This window comes from Acomys russatus, chromosome 32 (assembly GCF_903995435.1).
Source record: "Acomys russatus chromosome 32, mAcoRus1.1, whole genome shotgun sequence".
Lineage (NCBI taxonomy): Eukaryota > Metazoa > Chordata > Mammalia > Rodentia > Muridae > Acomys > Acomys russatus.
Window position 1 is genome coordinate 14,763,542 of NC_067168.1, and position 19,890 is coordinate 14,783,431.

The following is a 19,890-nucleotide window of genomic DNA, read 5'->3' on the forward strand; positions in this document are numbered from 1 at the left end:
TTTGATGGAGCCTCGCCAACTTAGTCTAGCATTCCTATACAAACTCTTATGAGTATCCAGATCTTCAGATACCCCAAACCAGCTTCATCAACAGCTTTTCTCTTTTTGGATTACTACATTTTCGCCATGTTGCTTTCATAGCTGTATCCTATCTTAAACTCATTGAAAATTGTATTGATAAGTCTGTGGCTGTACAGCATAGCGTTCACAAATGATGCCGCACACTTTCAAGAAGCATAAAGACAGGATTTCTGTGTAGCCTTGGCTGTCCTGGACTTGCTATGTAGACCAGGCTGGCCTTGAACTCAGAGATCCTCCTGTCTTTGCCTCCTGACTGCTGGGAATACAAGTGTGTGTCACCATGACTGGCACTAAAAACAAGCTTTTAGAAACACACACACAAAAAATTTCTTTTGTTTCAACGTTAGATAGCACATGGCTATTTGAACTTTTGAACTGTATTATATGGAATTTCTGTGTCTTTTGCAATATGTATTTGATTAGCTGAGGCCATTTTGAACGATTTTCCCACCATGTTTCTAATACCACTGTTGATCATTAAAATGCTCAAACTAAAACAACCACAGAAAATGCCCCCAAGATGCACAGGCCCATCTGATTTGCTCACCTCCCCACGCAGTGGCTCCACCAGTAGCTGGCGGGGGAACCGGTGCTGCTGCCCCTGCAACTGCTCCGGAGAAGTCTGGCTGCAGGTCAAGGAGGTCGCTGGATGGCTTTGCAGTGCTGGAAGGAAATCAGGGCTTCACAGTCAGACTCTGAGATATTACAGTGCAAAGCGTTTTGCAACAAAGACTTGGGCAGAAAATATCAAAGGTTTGTGTTGTGTACGCAGAGGCTTGGAAGAAAACTACTTTTATAAGGAGTCGATGACTGGGCTGCCATTAAAGCAGGAGTAGGACACTGACAATACAGAAGAAAGAAACAAATCACCTCCCAGATCTAGCCAATGGTCAGAACATTCTCCACAGTTGAGTGGAGAGTGGGATATGACTTTCTCACGTACTCTGGTGCCTCACATTTGACCATGTCCCCTGGAGGGGGAGACCTGGTGGCACTCAGAGGAAGGATAGCTGGTAGCCACGAAGAGACTTGATACCCTATGAGAATATATAGGGGGACGTAATCCCCCTCAGGAACAGTCATAGGGGAGGGGAATAATGGGAAAATGGGGGGGGGGGAGGAATGGGAGGATACAAGGGATGGGATAACCATTGAGATGTAACAAGAATAAATTAATAAAAAATATTAATTAACTAAAAAGATAAAAAAAAAAAAAAAGAAACAAATCACCATGCTCCATCTTAATAAAACTTTATTTACAAAAATAGGTGGTGAGCTGTGTAAAATCCTATAGAGCACTAAAACCATAACCTTGAGCTTATCCTTTCTCAAGCTTTTTTGTAATGTAGAAAAAACTGTCTTAAAGAATCCCTAAACCAAATAATATTAAAATTAATAACAGCCACTTTCTTTTTTCCTAAAGTTAGGCTCTCTGTGCGTTCACCTTATTTTGAGTAAGCTTTTCAAAATTTACTTATCTGTGCAACTTCCAATCAAAAGCCTAAGCTTTATTGTTCAAAGAGTGGGCTCAAAATACCGAGTGTCTTGGGATCTTATTCAAAGTGCAAACTTTCAGGCTTAGCCCACTGTTACTTAATTCCCAGCCACATTCGGATCTGAAAGGCACCGATGATGAGCCCTGCAGCCCTCAGAGTCCCAGGCTCCCCATCTGTCTTCAAAAACAGTGGCTTCACCTTTATATTTTTATATAGTAGATGGCCAAGTAATATGCTACTGAAGAGGGGGAGCCTGCTGCTTGCAAACCCCTGAAGGCATTGTCTGCTTGGGTCACAGGTGTAAACACAACTAGACTAAACAACAGAAAAGGGAAACGCACTTATTATAAGGAGCTTAACTGGGGTCATGTGTGAGGTCCAGGTTCTGGTCCCAGCACCACACAAATAAAAAAAACACTATATATAAGAAAGGGTGTAATCAAACTTTTGATAAGAAACAATTTACTTGTGTCAGCAGAAAGCACTTTTTTTTTTAACCAAGCATATAAGAAGCAGAAGCAAGCAAGAGTGGCACACAGTAAACGAGGAGCAATATGAATATTTATAGCTGCTTAAAACTGACCTAAGAAATAAAAAAATGAAGCCCTTGGACAAACTGCATTCATAAAACACTCACAGACTCTCTAAAACGAGGCCAAAATACTTTCAGAGTGAAGGTAAGAGCAGACCCTAAACTATTATTTGTGGAAGCCCTTATGGGTTGGTGACTCATTTCAGCAGTTTTGAGATCTCAGACATTCCTGATTTTCCCGTTACAGGGGAGACAGGCGATCAAAGTTGATTAGGCACACTCCACCGGCCTCTCCCTACCAACCAATCAGTTTCTAACTTCGAGGTTTACTCACCTAATGGGTTTTACCATAGTCCAGTTGGGCCCCTAACTTGTTATGAAGTCCAGAGTGGCTTTGAACTCTAAACGCTGGGACTATAGTCTTGTGCCACCATACTGTTACGGTTTTGAAGCACTTTGAAACAACTTTCAGGTTTCTCACAGGAAGAATTAACTTTATTAGGTACTTTGCATATCATCCAAACCTCAGAAGGACCTACAATATGTATGAACCTTTCTTCCAGATGTTTCCCTAAATCTATGAGTGACAGAAAAGGTCTCCCCAAGGATTTAAGAGGTACAGGCTCAAGTCACTCTTAGAGCCCAAAGAACTTACTTTATACACTGCAAAAACAATACAGTATGAGGACTGGATTTCATCTGGCAAAATTATTTGGCATCAGTAGAGTACATAAAAATACACCATAAAAAAATTCAAAATATCGATGGCCAGTTGGCTACATACTTATTAACTGACCTGACCGGGACAGCCGCAGATGCTGTTGCAAATAAGTCAACTGGTGGGGATGTGTCGATGGTTTTAGCTGGTGTAGAATTGGGAGATGTAACAGTTGTGACTGGAGAAGACTGCAAGTGAAGATAATGACACAGGCACATTAAATATGCATCTGGGTCTCTCTCTGTCGACCCACACCCTCCCAAGCATTGATCTAAGCATGCAACTCCTCACAGGAGAAAAAGCTCCAAGGGAAATGAGGAACTGTAATAACACTACGGCCCAAATGCCCTTCAAGCATGAACAGTTGAATGCACATTACAAAAGATTGCTAAAATATTTGGCCTAATTAGAGTGACTCCTAGTTGTACATTTAAAATTAACATATTTCCTAAACTTAAAATTATTAGGACACCCACTGTCAAGAAGGATCAATGGTGACAACTGTTATAAAACCAGTATTTTCCCCTTCTCATCTTAAATATACTTCCTATCTTTCAGACAACTTCAACACCTGGACATCTAACTTAAATACTTCATAGCTGGCAGAAACTAATTCCCAAGTAGCAGTCAAGTCTACGACAATCTGAGGATATGACTATATCTCATCATACTGTGAAATAAAAAAATTGAAAGTGAAATAAAGCCCTAACCTTTGGGCTGAGAAGATGGTTCAATTTGTAAAATGCTTGCTGATCAAACACTGGGGCCTCAGTTCTGTCCCTAAGAAGCTATATACAAAGCCAAGTGCTGTAGTGTGTGTAACCATCAACACTGGGGGCTGGGGGTGGGGCAGAGCGCGCGCGCACACACACACACATCTTGTTTCCTATAATTTTTAAAGAGATATTAATAGTTCATATATTATAAGACTAAAAACTTTGTGGTCACTATTTTAATTCTACTTTATCTGCTATATTTAATTTTCCAGGAAATAAATATGCATGAAGATCAGGAATAAGCAGAGGCTCTGTCACCTGATTTCAACTACAATAGCTTTAAAAAGTCACAAGAATCATTTTTAAAACAAAGGATGGATAAGAAAGCTATCGCAAATTCTGCTGTTTCAAGAATGTCCCGGATTTACTTGTGCCACAAAATCCTGATATCAAAGTTCAATAGCTACATTGCCGCAGGTGTTGAATTCCACAAAGAAGTAAACATAGGAGGGGTGTGGCACCTGGTGTGAGTGGTGTGTGGAGTGGCGCCTGCTGCTGGGGCAGTCACAACTGAATTCTCCCTCTGCAACAAAAACACTTCCCACAAAAGTTCACCAAGGGAACCGGAAAACACTAGCTATACAGCTAAGGGTACATTATCCACATTGGACACTGACTGCTCTAAAAAAAGAAAAAGAAAAAAGGACTTCAAATTTTAATTAATACATGTAAATAATCTTAGAAAAAGTAATGGTGTATAAAAGTGACAGGAAGAGTCTTAAGGACACTACATATATTACTAATGTCAATACAGAAATGAAGGCCTATAACAAACACCTTTAGTGCAATGTGAGAGCTCAGAGAACACAACACCCATAAACCGATTATTATGCAAGACAAAACTCAGGAAATTTTTATTCGGCTAGGGTGTCAAAAGAGTCTGTCCCTAAAGGAAGCCCTGCTTCAGCTGAGGGATCATAAGCTGGACATTTCCCCACAGGCAATATGGTTTTAACAGTTTGGCTTTGTATCAGAAAAATTGAAAAGATTTCTGCTTAAAAATTTCTTTTCAGGCCCTGCGGGAATTTGAACAGCCAGCCAGGTACAGGCAGATGCGTGCTACGTGGGAATCGCTGGCAGCCATAATGACATCCCTGAGTGTTGGTAATGGCAGCGGTTAAATAATGGAAGTCTGTCAAAGAAAAAGCACATCTATTACAGCTCTGCCTGCAAAGCGCAATGGCAGCTGTGAACTGCAGGCCTGTGGGAGCAAAGCCCTAATCCTGTCCTTCCCTCAGCTCAGAAAGAGGGATGGCAGAAAAGATTAGCAGGCATGCTCGGGGCAAAGGCACCAAAGAGCATTATCTTTTTTGTGTTATTACAATACACATAGCACCCTGTGCATGACCTATATGTAGAGTCACAATATGTGAAAAGTATATTTAATCAGCAAGACGTCATACAGATACAGATGGTTTTAGCTGTCACATAAGTACAAAAAAAATCTCACCTGTTTAAGAACACAGGTTCTAAGAGAAAAAGCTAAGTCACATACAAATATAACCTAATCTTTTCTTAAAAAAAAAATATATATATATATATACACACACACATATATATATAAATCAAGTGCTCAATCTGTTTTACTCCTAGAAGCATAACCAAAATAAATAAAAGGTGGAGTTTCAAACAGATATTTCTTTTTTATACATATTTTTAAAGATTTATCTATTTTTATTTGTATATTTATGTTCCTGATTGTCTGCAAGTGCCATGTGCTTGCAGTGCTTGCACTTCCCTTGCAAATGGAATTACAGGAGGTTGTGAGCCACTGTGGTTGTTGGGAACCAAATCCAGGTCCTCTGCAAGAGCAGCGAGTGCTCTTAACCACTGAGCCACCTCTCCAGCCCTCAACCAGACATTTCACATTATAAACTTTATGTCAGTATTCCTTGCCATTCTGAAAATCTGGTAGTCACTCAAATACCCATTGGAGGAAAAATGAACAAACTGTGTGTGTGTGTGTGTGTGTGTGTGTGTGTGTGTGTGTGTGTAAAAGAATGTTATTCAACTTTGAAAAGTAAATCTTGGCCTATGAGGCTAGGCTGAGCCCTGAAGAGACATTTAAGTTTTCACTTAATGTGAAATAAATAAATTATAAAAGGACAGACTGTCTGGATCCACTCAGATGAGGTCTCAAATTTATAGATGTGAAAGAACGGTAGTTTCCAGGACTGAGGTCAGGAGGCATGGGCATCCCTGTGTCCTGACTCTGAACTTTCATTTTGGGAAGGCTGGAAAAACCCCCAGAGTGTGTGATGCCCCTGAGGTAGTGCAGTGTGCTTCGAGCTTTACACTAAAAAATGCAACATGTAAAAAAGGAAACATCCCGAGAAAGAAGCCACCTTACCTTACTTAATGGAGAGGGAGCACCAGATCTGAAAGAAATACAGGAAAATGAGATGCGCATGCTCCTGATGCTCGCTCACACGCGGCAAGGCAGACTATCTCCGTGGAGCTCTTTATAGCAACACAGGGACACAGAACACTTCTTGTCTACTCCACTATGTCCATTTCCCAACATTTTAACTGACTTAATATCTACTAATGGATGGTCTTAAATTCAAAATTATTTTTTTCCTCCTCATTATTATTGCTTATGTCCACCATAAAAAAAAAAAAAAAAAAACACTGCTCAAATTTCAATTACTAAAAGTTATTGAAGGTTTGTGGGAAAAGCACACTATACAAACTTTAAAAAACAAATACAAGCTAGGGAAAAAATCGTATGTTGCAATTCATTTAATTTTAACTGTTATACATAAAAAAAGGGACCCTAGAGAAAAAGTGACAAGATTCCTGCAAGCCATGTGAGCGAGCCAGATTCCGCATACAACCACACTACTGCTTGTGTGTGTTATTTTCATGCCCGTCAGGAAAACTCTTTAGGAAAAGTGTCCCCCTACTTTTGTCATACCTACCAGGAGTTTGAAAAAGTATAGCAACTCTGATGCTTATTTCTGAGACTATTAAGAATATAAACACTCTTTTAAAAGTTCATATTGATTCTAGCCCATGTCGTGAACAGCCACGCTTCTGAAACATCTGCCTGAACAGCTTAGACTTCCCTAACCTGCGGTGGCATAAAATGAATAACAAGCCAAAATGAAGGCAAATGCACTCAGTGTGAAGCTGTCGTCAGGGTCAGCCATGAGGATGGCACGCTGGCCCAGAGTGAATACTAAAGTTAGTAACTGTGCCCAACATTATGCAAATTCACCTATTTACATGTGGCTACTACTATTTATGCATGCCCATAATTTCCCATTTCAAAGGCTCTTTGAACAATGACCGTGTCCCAATATTTCAACTGACTTAGTATCTACTAATTAATGCTAATTAATTTATCTCAAGTCATTATCATTGCTATGTCCACCAAAATCCACTGTTCAAATTTCAAATTCTAAAAGTTAACCAAGGTTTGCGAAAAAGCACACTATACACACTTTAAAAAACAAATACCTGTTTATTATTTCAAAAGCTAGGAGGTTCAAAAAAATCATATATTGCAATTCATTTAATTTCAACTGTTATGCATAAAGGGAGCCCTAAGGGGGCTGGAGAGACGGCTCAGTGATTAAGAGCACTTGACCGCTCTTCCAGAGGTCCTGAGTTCAATTCTTAGAAACCACATGGTGATTCACAACCGTCTGTGGTCTGATGTCCTCTTCTTGTGTACATGAAAAAAGAGCACTTATATACATAAAATGAATAAGTAAATCTTAAAAAAAAAAAAAAAAGGATCCCTAGAGAAAAAGTGAAGCAATTAAGTGTTTTTGCATCTACAGAAAGGGATTTAAGAACCTGAGCTTTAGTACACCATAAAGTTGAAATCTCATGCATTTTGGAGTAATCTTTTTTTCCCAACTTACATTATTTCCTTTAAACTTATGGAAAAGGAAGGAAATTAAATATATAATATAAAAATATAAATAAAAAATTAAAACCTAAAAAAATGTTTACTTGGCAAAAACAAAGAAACTATAAGCACCTTTGACACGGTCACTTTCTGAGAACAATTTATTTTTTCTCTCAGTCAAGTTTTATGAACCAATTCTTTATAGCACTAACATGACAAGGCATACTACTAAAAAAAAAAAAAAAAAAAAGAGTTGGGAATTAGCAAGAGCTCCTGAAGAACTCACCAGCCAATACACAGGTACTGTTAGCAGCTTCCCACCTCACAGCAAGCCCTATGCGGGAGCCCTGACAGAATGCTGCCCTCTGCTGATAAACAACTCAACCTCAAGCTATCATGAGCACCCTTTGCTAAAGCCCTCAGGACACTCTTACTAGTGATGCCTGTAGCTGCCCCATAGACTAAACAGACAAACGAGAGTGGATTGTCTCTCCTGAGCCGCCAGGACACCTGCTGTATTCACTCCCACTGTCTCTCATCACCTTCTTCATTGCTGGGTGCTAAGTTCTTGGAGGTGAAAGGACACATCCTGTTATTTTATTACCTGAGCATCTTATACAACATCTGGCATTTTAGGGGTTTTATTTAAAAAATTAAATAAGTATGTCTGTCTGTCTCTTTGTCTTTGTCTCTGTCTCTCTCTGTGTATCTCTGTCTCTCTCCCTCCCCACGCCCCCCTAATAGTCACCAATGAACCAAAAGTCTTAAGAAATCGTCATTGGCTTGACAAGATAACTTCGTGGATCAACGGTGTTTCCTGCCAGGCCTGATGGCCAAAGTCTGATCTCCTGGACTCATGTGGTGGAAGCAGTCAGTCCTCTGACCCTGCCCCATACACACAAGCAAATCAATACTATGTAATAAAAGTATCATGGGAGGAACTAAATAATCTGTCAGTAGGAGTGACCTCTGCTCCCACTGGCTTTATCTGGCCTTTGCCATGACATATTCACAGGTGTTTCTATGGGGCAATTAATCACTGATTAAAATCTGCCCCAAGTATTTGCCATTGGCACTTTTTTTTTCAAGACAAGGTCTCTTTGTGTAGCCTAGGCTGTTCCAGACTCGCTTTGTAGACCAGGCTGGCCTCAAGCTCACAGAGATCCGCTTGAGTACTGGGATTAAAAGTGTGCACTACCATGCTCAGCTTGCCATTGATACTCAAGAGAGAAAATGCTACAATCTTTTGCTTATAGACACAGCATTTATGGCTGACCAATGCTTTTTTTTTTTTTTTTTTTCAATTTCATGTACAGTGTCCTGTTTGGATTTTTGTCAATTTGACACAAGAGGAAGAGGCAGCTCAACTGTGAAAATGCCTCCATCAGAGCCTATATGGCATTTTCTTCATTGTTGGTTGATGTGGGAGGGCCCAGTCCACTGTGGGTGGTGCTGTCCCGGGGAAGGTGGTCCCACATGGTATAGAAAAGCAGGCTGGGATAGACCTCCACTTCATTTCCTGCCTCCAGGGTCCTGCCCTGTTCGGTTTCTTGCCGTGACTTCCCTCACAGATTGACTGTAAACTGTAAAACAAAACAGACCTTTCCTCCCTAAGTTGCTTTGATCGTGGTAGCTATCACAGCAATGGAAACTTAGCCAGGCCTTCTAGAAATCTGCAACATATTGGATCAATTTGGGGAAACTAAGGCAGTACTGAAAATCTGAAATGAGAATGGATATTACTTATGTTGTAATCTAAGCAAATACTCTAAAATGCTACAAACAGGCCTACCGGCTTTTTCAATGAACACAGCAAATGCTAATGTTTCTTTCAAAGAAGGAAATAACAAGCTGTCAAAATAGGAAATTGTTATTTAGTTGACTCCCAACAATGATTCCTATGTAACACAAATACAATCCAGAAAAATACGGAGATGCAAAGGCCTACCAATATCTACAATTTTAATTACAAAAGACATCCAGGGTTTCTTACATGCTGAGCTCAACACTTACAACACCACATGAGAAATAAAATTGATTTCATTCTACTGCTCTGGAATCATAAAAGAGAGAATATACAAAGGTGAGCCATACCTTATTGCACATTATTTAACACACTTCAGTGGACATGGAGCACTAAAAGTAATTGTCATTTGTGTCTATCACAGCAGCCTTTTTGTTTTGTTTTGCTTTTCAAGACAGAGTTTTTGTGTAGTCCTGGAACTTGCTCTATAGATCAGGCTGAATTTGAACTCAGAGATCTGCTTGCCTCTGCCTCCAGAATGCTGGGACTAGAGGTGTTTGCCACCAATGACACTGGTTTAGGATTATCAAAGCAGACATTTGCAAATGCATATACATTGACACAGTGTTAGGGTAGCTTTGTATTGCACAGAATGGCAAAGAAAATATTTTCAAATCATCTGTGCCCCTTGTAAAACTGCCCTGGTCTTCTGCAGTGTACCAACAGAACAGTCTTATCAAATGAAAGTACCTCTTCTAAAAGTTCAGAAGGCTATTTATACCCCTAGAAGATACTGTAATTATGATCCAACAAGACCCAGAAGAAGCAAAACCATTCATGCCAGTCGCCTTGGGGGAAAATACATAATAGAAGCACAGATACATGAGATGGACATTAATCCATTTTCAAATTTCTGAATACAAAATATGGAATATCAAGTGATTTTTGTTTGCATTTTTATAATCACCAAATGCAAAAAACAGTCACTTAGATAGTACTCACCCTTCACTTAAGTTCCCATGTGAGCACAAACATACAAAGAGGAAAGGATTAACTACTAAAGCTTGTTTTTTCTTAAAATCAGAATAAGCAAGAGACAAATTAAAATGTCGTTTCAGCCAATGAATGAAAAGACTCTGACAAGCATAAAGCGATTTACAAGCTAGAAAAAGTCACTCTGAGTTGAATGAACTCGGCTATGGACTGCGGAGTTTGAGTCCCTATTTCTGAAAATGCCTATGGGTAATTTTCCCCAAGTGGCCACACATGGGCCAGTTCAGAGTCAAAGGTTGACTCAACAGCCTGGAGTTGGGGAAGAAGGCCCGGGGAGCTTTAAGACAGAACACGGGGAGCTGAGGAAGCAAAGGCTTGGAGAAGCAGCTGGCAGAGCACATACAGCCCTCAACAGGGAGAGGCAGACTCTGAGTGAACGTGCTTATGCTAAGTCTTCCCCCGCTGGAGCAGGGACATTTCTCAGCTTCCAACACAGGGTGGCCCCAGCAACGCATGACAGCAGGCACCTTGAATTGTTATGTGGTAATCTCACATTGACCACAGCTACACTGGAGCCTGTACACAGCCTGGCCTTAAAACAAACCCAGAGAGGCCATAGTCTCCATCACTCAGGCTGTGTGGCCACAAGTGCCTGGAAAAACTTCCCTACTGAAAATTTAAAACTATACCATATACTATATATAAAATTATATTTAACTAAATTGGGGGTAAAAAACAAAAAACAAAAGGAACAGTACACAGGTGATGAAATAACTAGCAAAAAATGTAACATCAAGACATAAGCTTAAGTTTGAGAGAATTATCAGAGGAAGAGGGAGAGAAGTCACAAGAGAGCTACATTTTCACAGCTCTGTCACTGGCAAAAAAGCAAACCAATCGGCCAACCCCAAATCTCTGTCCTGTGTGTCGTCCTACAACGCTCAGCTCTTGAGCTCTCCCGTGAGCTGAGTGAACTTCATCTCAAACTAGGACCAACCACTAATGGCGGACTGCAAGCTGACTGTGTAGCAGGGCCGAACAGTTAGTGCTCGGATAATAAAGTATGAAATAGTCACTGATATTTAGAGCCAGAAACTCTCATGGACAAACAGCCACAATATGAGGAAGCTCATGACTAAAGGAAGGAAGGCTTCACAAGGTGCGAGGTCGCAAAGGGCCCTACGGGGAGGCAGAGAATTATGTAAGTGGGCGAAGGGTGGGAACAAGGCTGGAGAGACAACAGTGGAAACAAACAACAAAGGCCTGAAAGTAGAAGGCCTTGTGAACAGTCGAGCCTGACGTCTGTTACGGAGGTAGGGAAAAAAGGAACCTGGGCACCCTTTCGTGCACAGTGAAGAAAACAGCCGAAAACTAAGGACCCAAGAACAAAAGCTGCAAAACAAGCAAAGGCCACATGATTCACCGCCTGCGTGCTCCCACTATAGAACACTTTGGGATTACAGCACCAGCAGCATGTGCTGTGCCTCCTGCGTAAAGAGAGGTGTGTCCCTGGAAACCACCCTAAAGGCTTGTCCTTCTCTCACATGGAAGCTGGATATTCAAGGATGCTTGTGAAATCTGCTTGTTTGAGCCACAACCAACCACAGTGACTTCTAAGGACGTATCTGCAGAGCAGTAGGTCCGGACAACCTACTGCAAACCACCGATGCCTAAGTTGCATTACCTGCAGGCAGGCCACCTGTACAGGTCAGGTGTCATATGCCAAAAGAAAGGGTAGGGATTTTAAAGGAGCCCAGGAGACTGGTGGCTAAACACACCCTGAAACCACACTGGAGTAAGTAGCTAACCCCTGACAAATCTCATTCTCATAAAATAACCCCTTGGTATGTTTCATCTTACTTACGGTATTAAAGCAATGCATATCATTTGCAGCATTAAAGCAACGCATACTATTCTTTATGGTATTAAAACAATGCATACTACTTATAATTATTAAAGCCATGCATACTTGTTTCCAGGTTTCTTCCCTTCTAAGGTATTTAGATGCTGTTCAAGAGTCTCCATAAGACTGCTGGGAGCCTACAATAAGAAATAAAAATACATGCCTGTGTCATTCTGTTTCAAGGCAAGCACACTTTCCCATCACTGCAGCCCTGTACAGTGCATGCCTATGTAAGCAGTCTGTTGTCTACCACCACTCCAGGCCCTTTCCGCATCTAGGTACTTAAGTTCGGCAGCACTGCAGAGAGGCCCATCTCAAACAGACTTACCTCCGCTGCACGCCCAGTGATGTCACAACATGGTTTCAGTGAAAGGCGTTTCCTATGCCAGACAGCATCTACTAAGACACTGCTTAGAAGGACTAAGGTCCGCTTCACTACTTCACATAGAACCACGGTGAAAGAGGAAATCCAAACATATGGATATAAGTTTATAGAAATTTGGAGATACAGTAAAAATTCATGTATGTATGCCTGGTTGAAGTATTTTACAAAAGGGTTAAGTGGCAATAAGAATATAACCGTAATACCAAGTAGCAATTAATATTTTCCACTTACTTGGTATTTATTGTAAATCATGTGCAATAGCCAGCAAATAGAATATTCAATATCAATAGATTTGATATATTTAATCCTTAAAAATGTCTTCAATTTTCTATAAGTAAAATTTCAGGCAAAAAAAAAAAAAAAAAAAAAAGGTATTTTATTGTACATTCCTCAAAGGGGAGATAATGTTTTCTGCAATCTATTCTTCAAGCACTAGAAACTGAACTTGCTTTTTCTTCTAATGCTAGCTAGACCTCAAGAGTACAGGTACTCAGAGAAAAGCACCGAATGTTGAAACGCCTGCATACAGTTACAGGTACCATCCTGGTATTTGTTTCTTAGTGGAAAATTAATTTTGGAGGATCTTATATTAACCATGCTAACTGCTAAAATACAAAAAAAAAAAAAAAATTATAAGAAATTCATAGAACTATGTTTAACCTGCACTTAACAACCTTAAATCAGATTCATATTAAAGTTAAAGAATTCTGCATGTTTAGGTGTTCATTTAATATGAATTTTCATTTTTTAGTAGACTCAAAATTTCAACATTTATATGATTATTATATATAATTACATGAGTATAAATGTGAATTATGTGTAAGATAATAACTGTACATACAAATTAGTAAGTAAATAAACAATCCAAACTATAAAAGTAGGAGAGAAGGGGACACACCTATCAGCACTCTCTGACAAGCCTTAGACTTCAGAGTGAGAATGCTGTCAAGGTATCTAATAAGTTTAGAAAACGACAAAGTTAGAACGTCAAATACAGCTCAGGGGAGGAGAGATTACTCAACAAATTCCAGCAAGCTCCAGCTGAGAATAAGCTTGCAAGTTTAAAAAAAAAAAAAAAAAAATTTTTTTTTTAAGGTGGCTAATGGAAACAACTTTGTTCTATATGTTACGTTCTATATTGTAAAGAAATGCTCATTAAATAAATGTGTGCTGTAACTTTAAACAGAAAACACAACTGACTTAAGCCTTCATAGATTTCTATCTGATAACTTCACACGCTTCTCACTGTCAGCTGATGGTCATCACTGAGCGATGACGGTGGACTGGCTGTATTTCTTCATATACATTACCGTGGGAAGCACATGTCAGGTCATGGGATCCCTCCTTAACCATAAGACCTGCACTCTCTGCGTACACGTGTGGAGTATTAATTGTAAATCAAATGCACTGCAAATACAGTATATTCTTTTGTTGAGCTCAAATAAAAAGTTTAAGAAGAAGCCAGGTGAGGTGGCACACACCCTTTAGTTTGAGTTCTCAGGGAGGCAGAGGCAGGTGGGTCACTTTGAGTTAGAGGCCAGCCTGATTTACAAAATGAGTCCAGGACAGCCAGGACTATACAGAGAAACCTTGTCTCAGAAAACAAAATAAAACAAACAGTTTAAGAAGAGCAAACAATGTTTATAACAAAAAATGCACAAGAAATCATGGGACAGCAAAGACTCCATGGGCCCCGTAGTCTCTAGTTTGTAATGTTGAGATTTTTTTAAAAATATATATTTTATTAATTTATTCATATTACATCTCCATTGTTATCCCATCCCTTGTATCTTCCCATTCCTCCCTCCCTTCTGTTTTCCCCCTATTCCCCTCCCCTGTGACTGTTCCTGAGGGGGATCTCCTCCCCCTGTATATGCTCATAGGGTATCAAGTCTCTTCTTGGTAGCGTGCTATACTTCCTCTGAGTGCCACCAGGGCTCCCCATTCAGGGGACATGGTCAAATGTGAGGCACCAGAGTTCGTGTGAAAGTCAGTCCCCACTTTCCACTCAACTGTGGAGAATGTCCTGTCCATTGGCTAGATTAAAAAACAAACAAAAAAATTAGAAAGATTGCTTGTAACTTCATTCTTCCTGAGAAGTTTCTATTCCTCACCCTCTTTTTGCGGATAGGATCTTACTATGTATCCCTGGCTGGTCTCGAACTCACAAAGATCCACCTGCCTCTGCCTCTTGAGTGCTGGGACTAAAGGTGTATGCCACCATGCCTGGTGGGATCTTCTTTTTTTTCCTTTCTTCTTTTTTGAAGGAAGGGGGAGCTGGAGTTGGGGTTTCTCGCAGTGATCTGCCTGTCTCTGCCTCCCGAGCGCTGGGATTAGAGGTGTGTGCCGCTGCCCCCAGCTGGGAAATGCTTTAGTAAGTGAGAAAACTGGACACTGAAGTAGAGACCTCAATAGCTGATAGGAAACCTATCAAGACAGCGACAAAAGTGACTTGCTCTGGGGGATAACGAGCTTGAGCCTTTTATCCCAGAGGAGTTTTAATGTCTTAACATTTACAGTTCTCACAAGGACACGTGACGATCCAAGGGAGGTCCTTGGATCCCAGGAGCACATGAAGCATGCCCTCTTCCCTGCCGGTACAGTGTCATGCCTGACACACCACAGCGGGTGACATGCAACCCTGGCCTCTGAACTCCCAAGCAGGCATTTTCAGAATGCCTCTGCTGGGGTTCGGAAAACACTGATAATCAGGAGCACCTTTATTTTCTCACTTCAGAAAAATGCACCAGTTGAAAGAACAGGAGTTGGCTTGTGACAGGTGACAGGTAATACGTGTCACAGAGTCACCAACGATGACATAATCTTTAAAATGAGCTGTTTCAGGCCAATTAAAACTCCAGCCATCAAAGCCTAAGAGCTTTTTCATAAATGGAGCTTAAAATTTGAAACAAAACACTCCGAACAAGAAATACTATTATGAGAATTAAATTTTTGTTGAAATAAATTCATAGCTTATTGTGATATCTAAGGTAAAAAAAAAAAAAAAAGCAGTCATCTACTATTTATATGCTATATGTCATAAAACCAAACTTTAAAAATACAAATATAATTAAGATGTTAGATTATATCTCAGAAACCGCTCCAACTGCTCAGAAAAAAAAAACATTACTTCACTTGGGAGACCATATTCTCTTCCTCCTCAGAATAGTACTTTAAATATGATCGGAAAAGGCCAGTGATCCTCACAAGTCATTTAAATGTTTTGCTGCTATATGCACAATGGGTTTATTGTTCACACTCTAAAGTGGGAGACATATGTTAAATTTCCCCTTCCTCCTTTTTTTTCCTGTAAGAGAAATTTTAATCCCCTTTTATTCTACGTTCAGTGGGAGGTTCTTCTGGTCACCTTCATTTCTTTAGCTTTATTCTTATTTATCTATTTAGTTATTTATTTAGCAAAGGAAAAGTCAGTTTTCCCCAGTGGAGTCTCACTGGCTATAGTAAGTACATACCCAGCAATCGATGGCTAACAGAATGAACTCAGTGGTATTTTTGTAGACTTTTTGTCTCATATTGCTGTGTTTGGGCATTTTTACCTTACTGGTCTTTTGCTTGTACGTTATCATTTCCGATTTCAGGTTTTTATGGTGTGTATGTGTGTGTGTGTGTGTGTGGTGTGTGTACGCATGTGCTTCTTGTGCTTTTTCCTTATTCCGTTTTTTTTTCCTAAAGACAGAAAAAAGGTGTGGAGTTTGAAGGGTGGGGAGGTATGGCGGATCTAGGAGGACTTAGGGGAGGGGAAACCATACCAGAATATTATTGTATGAAAGGATATTTTCAATTAAAAAGAAAAAAGATAAAAAACAATGCATATTTGAGTGGGTTTGTTCGTGAGTGCGGTACCCACCAAGGCCAGAAGATGGTGTTGGGTCCTCTGGGGCTGGAGTGATAGGCCCTTGTGAGCCACTTGACTTGGATGCTAGGAAATAATCCCAGGTCCTCTGAAAGAGCAGCAAGCACTCTTTAACCCCTGAGCCATCTCTCTAGCCCCTATTTAATTCTTTTCAGACATTTTTGTTTGTTTCTTTGGCTAGATGGAGTGGCTAGAGAAGCTATGGAGAAGCCTGGCAGAGAGCAGACCTTCGTCTCAGAGCAGTTAATGGGTCCACGCAACACTGTACTGCAGACTCATCTCTAGGTTAATCCCGACCTAACGCTCTCTTAAGGGCTAAGCTTCAGAAGTCTCACAGTCCAGCTTAAACCTGTCTGTACTGTTGGAGGACTGGCGGGTCCTAAAATCCCTAGCTCAGTGAGAGACCTCCCTCAGACCGGAGAAAGGCGCTCTAAAGGAGAATTTACGGTGATGGTATATGAGGCTCACAATCACAAAGAGAACCATCAAGCTGCTAATTAAGACATTCCAGAAGCACGCCATACTCTCATAGTTGAATTTAAACGTATACAGAATTCAGCTAGAGGAGCTTTTTATGGGGTTGTGATCTAAAACTAAATACTAATACTGAAGAAGTTTGCACTGCCCTGCAGCTCACAAGGAAAACAGGATAGATCATTCTGGATTCTAACAACTCTATCATGGAACATCTTTCTACTGGGCTTCCCAAGTCCTGACACATACACCGTACACCATTAAATATGTCTGTAGACTTCTTGAGCAATTACATAAGCTGAATTAGACTATGGCAAATATTTAATTATGATAAATAAATGAATTAAAAATGAAACCCAAGTATGTGCACCTTCTTTCAACAGTCTGCTATGATTTTCAAAACTGAAAACAAACAAGGTATTTATACGGTCCCTTGTCTCTCTCATAGTGTCTAGACTGCCCAAAGGGAGACACATGAAGGCCTGTTCTTACCTGCCAGACTCCCCTGAACTAAATAGCTAGGTGCATTTATCCCACAGTGAGAGTTGTTTATAGTGTCAAAGAAAATGTGCTATTTCTAAAATTACTCATCGAGCTAAATATGTCATATCCATCTTTTAAAAACATATTTATCTGGAATACATAGAAAAAAGGGCAATGTAGTTTTTTGTTATAGATGAAAAAAATGAAGATAACTATTTCTAATGATGTTACCAAGATAAATCTACCTCAACAAAGAGTTGTTAAAATACTATTCATGCATAATTAATAATAGTTACCCATGCTAAAAAAAAAAAAATCAAAATCTTATTCAACTATATACTTCAGTAGATAACACTAAGTGGAGTATAAATGATTTTAACTAATGTTTCATAGGCTATCTCCTCCTAAACTAAAGAACACACTGCCACCATGCTCTGAATTAGTCAATGAATTTTATGTGTATGAATTCTTGATATTAGATAGTTTAGTAATATAAAAAGAGAAAGCCTTCACTGTCAATTTTCCTATTTTTAATAAAAAGTAATATATATTATTTTAAATATCTACATATTTAAATATTCACATGTCAAATATGTAAATATTTCAAGAAATTATAAGGATGGCGAATTAAACATAAACAACATTATTTAAAAGTGGAGAATGGGACTAGAGAGCAGGCTGAGTGCATAAGAGCACTTGATGTTCTTGTAGAAGATGGTGGTTCAGTACCCAGCAACCTGGTGGCTCACAATTGACTGTGGTGCCAACTGCAGGGCATCCACTGCCCTCTTTTGGTCTCTGTGGGTACTGCACTCATGAACAAGCACTGCAGGCATATGGTGCACATATACTCATGCAGGCTCACATACATACACACGCATAAATAATTTTAAAACCTTTCAAGCGGAATGGGGGATTTCATTCTTTTCTATTACCATAACTAAGTTTAAAAAGACACCATTCATGTAGCTCATGACTAGTGTGCAAGAGAGCAAGCAGCTGGGCGTTCTCTCACTATCCCCCTACAATGCTGCTTCTAGTGAAAGCACCCGTGGGGGAATGAAATTTACCACAACAGGTAAATTTAAAACACACCAGATCCCGTCAATCATACCGAAGACCATTTCCAACTCAGTGTCTGTTCTCAGGAGCGGTGTGTCTGAGGGCTGACCAGCTGATAAGGAATCCCAGCTCTCACTGTCGTTTAGACATGGGGTCCAGAAAAAGCAATCCTCTACCACCTCTACTCAAAATAATTTGCACACGTAGAAAGCCCTCCTCTCCACGGAGGGCCGGGGGGAAGTGCAAAACCTTGTCACCAGGTTTTCTCCCTGGCGGACCTCCAGACCAGGTACATGCAGGGGACAAGGAGAGGCTCCGCTGGGGACAGACCCACAGTAAGCCTGACTACAAGATCCCGCCCACCAAGTCCTTGGGCATAGCTACTTATCTGAACTCTTTCTTCAGGATGCAGCACAGCTTAGGGCCAGGGAGAATTTCCTTTTATCTCCAGAAACAGAAGCAACGATTAGGAAAAATAAGTATGGTTGGATAATAGCAGAGAAACTCGTTGGCTTAGGCTCAGACTCTATGAAATCTTTACAGCGTGCCCACTTGTGGCAATCTATTAATTATTGGTGTCTTGTCTACCGGTTGTCCCTTGAGACACTTACCTGTGTGAGGTCAGGAATGTCGCCTTTATCAATACCAACTTGCTGTAGATTAAAAACAACAACAACAACAACAAAATTACTAATTGGGTTTTTGTGAATTTTGGGGCATTTAAATGTAAGTTCACTCATAGAATTTGTAAGGGAGTTGTTACTCTGTATCCACCTTACCCTGAGCGTGTTCTCTTTAGGTAGTTTTCTGCTCAGTATAATAAGGCAATAACTTCATTATTATAGTTAGCTATAACAGGTATATAGAACTTTACTAGAATCAAAAAATAAGTGAAAACATTATGAAGAACAAATTTTTTAAAAGATTTATTTATTTATTTATTTATACAGTGCTCTGTCTGCATGTACACTTGCAGGTCAGAAGTGGGCATCAAATTATATTATACATGGTTGAGAGCCACCGTGTGGTTGCTGAGAATTGAACTCAGAACCTTTGGAAGAGCAGTCAGTTCTCTTAACCCCTAAGCCATCTCGCCAGCTCCCAGAAGAATAGATTTTTAATGTACCCTTTATATTCAATAGAAGCTAAGAAATTATGAAAATGCTCAAACAACATTTAAATAACCGTGCCCACTAGTCCTTGGGGGATGGCTATTTATCGTAGTCTTTTGCTCAGAGTGTAGCATCTACCCTCTCTTTCCCTGACACCATCACTTTGCCAGTCCCTTACACATTCATGTTCCTCCAGAGCAGTGGTGTCCATCTGAGGGTCGCAGATCAGATATTCCGCATACCATAAACTTACATTATGATCCAAACAGTATCAAAATTACAGCTATGAAGTAGCAGTGAAGTAATTTTATGGTTGGGGGAATCACCATACCATGAGGAACTGTATTAAAGGGTCACACCATTTGGAAGGCTGAGAACCACTGTTCTGGAGTTTATAT

General features: G+C 40.1%; 1 protein-coding gene across 16 annotated transcripts in view; it reads right to left on the bottom strand.

Moving 5' to 3' along the window:
- Positions 1-19,890, bottom strand: part of Snap91 (synaptosome associated protein 91) — a 114,752-nt gene that overhangs the window by 36,761 nt on the left and 58,101 nt on the right. For all 16 annotated transcript variants that reach the window (XM_051140018.1, XM_051140034.1, XM_051140032.1 and 13 more), the window contains exons 9-13: positions 18,992-19,033; positions 12,169-12,239; positions 5,954-5,981; positions 2,906-3,015; positions 629-744 (exon numbers count right to left, since the gene is read on the bottom strand). In XM_051140018.1, coding sequence (XP_050995975.1) covers positions 629-744; positions 2,906-3,015; positions 5,954-5,981; positions 12,169-12,239; positions 18,992-19,033 — 367 coding nt within the window. The remainder of the gene's footprint in view (positions 1-628; positions 745-2,905; positions 3,016-5,953; positions 5,982-12,168; positions 12,240-18,991; positions 19,034-19,890) is intronic.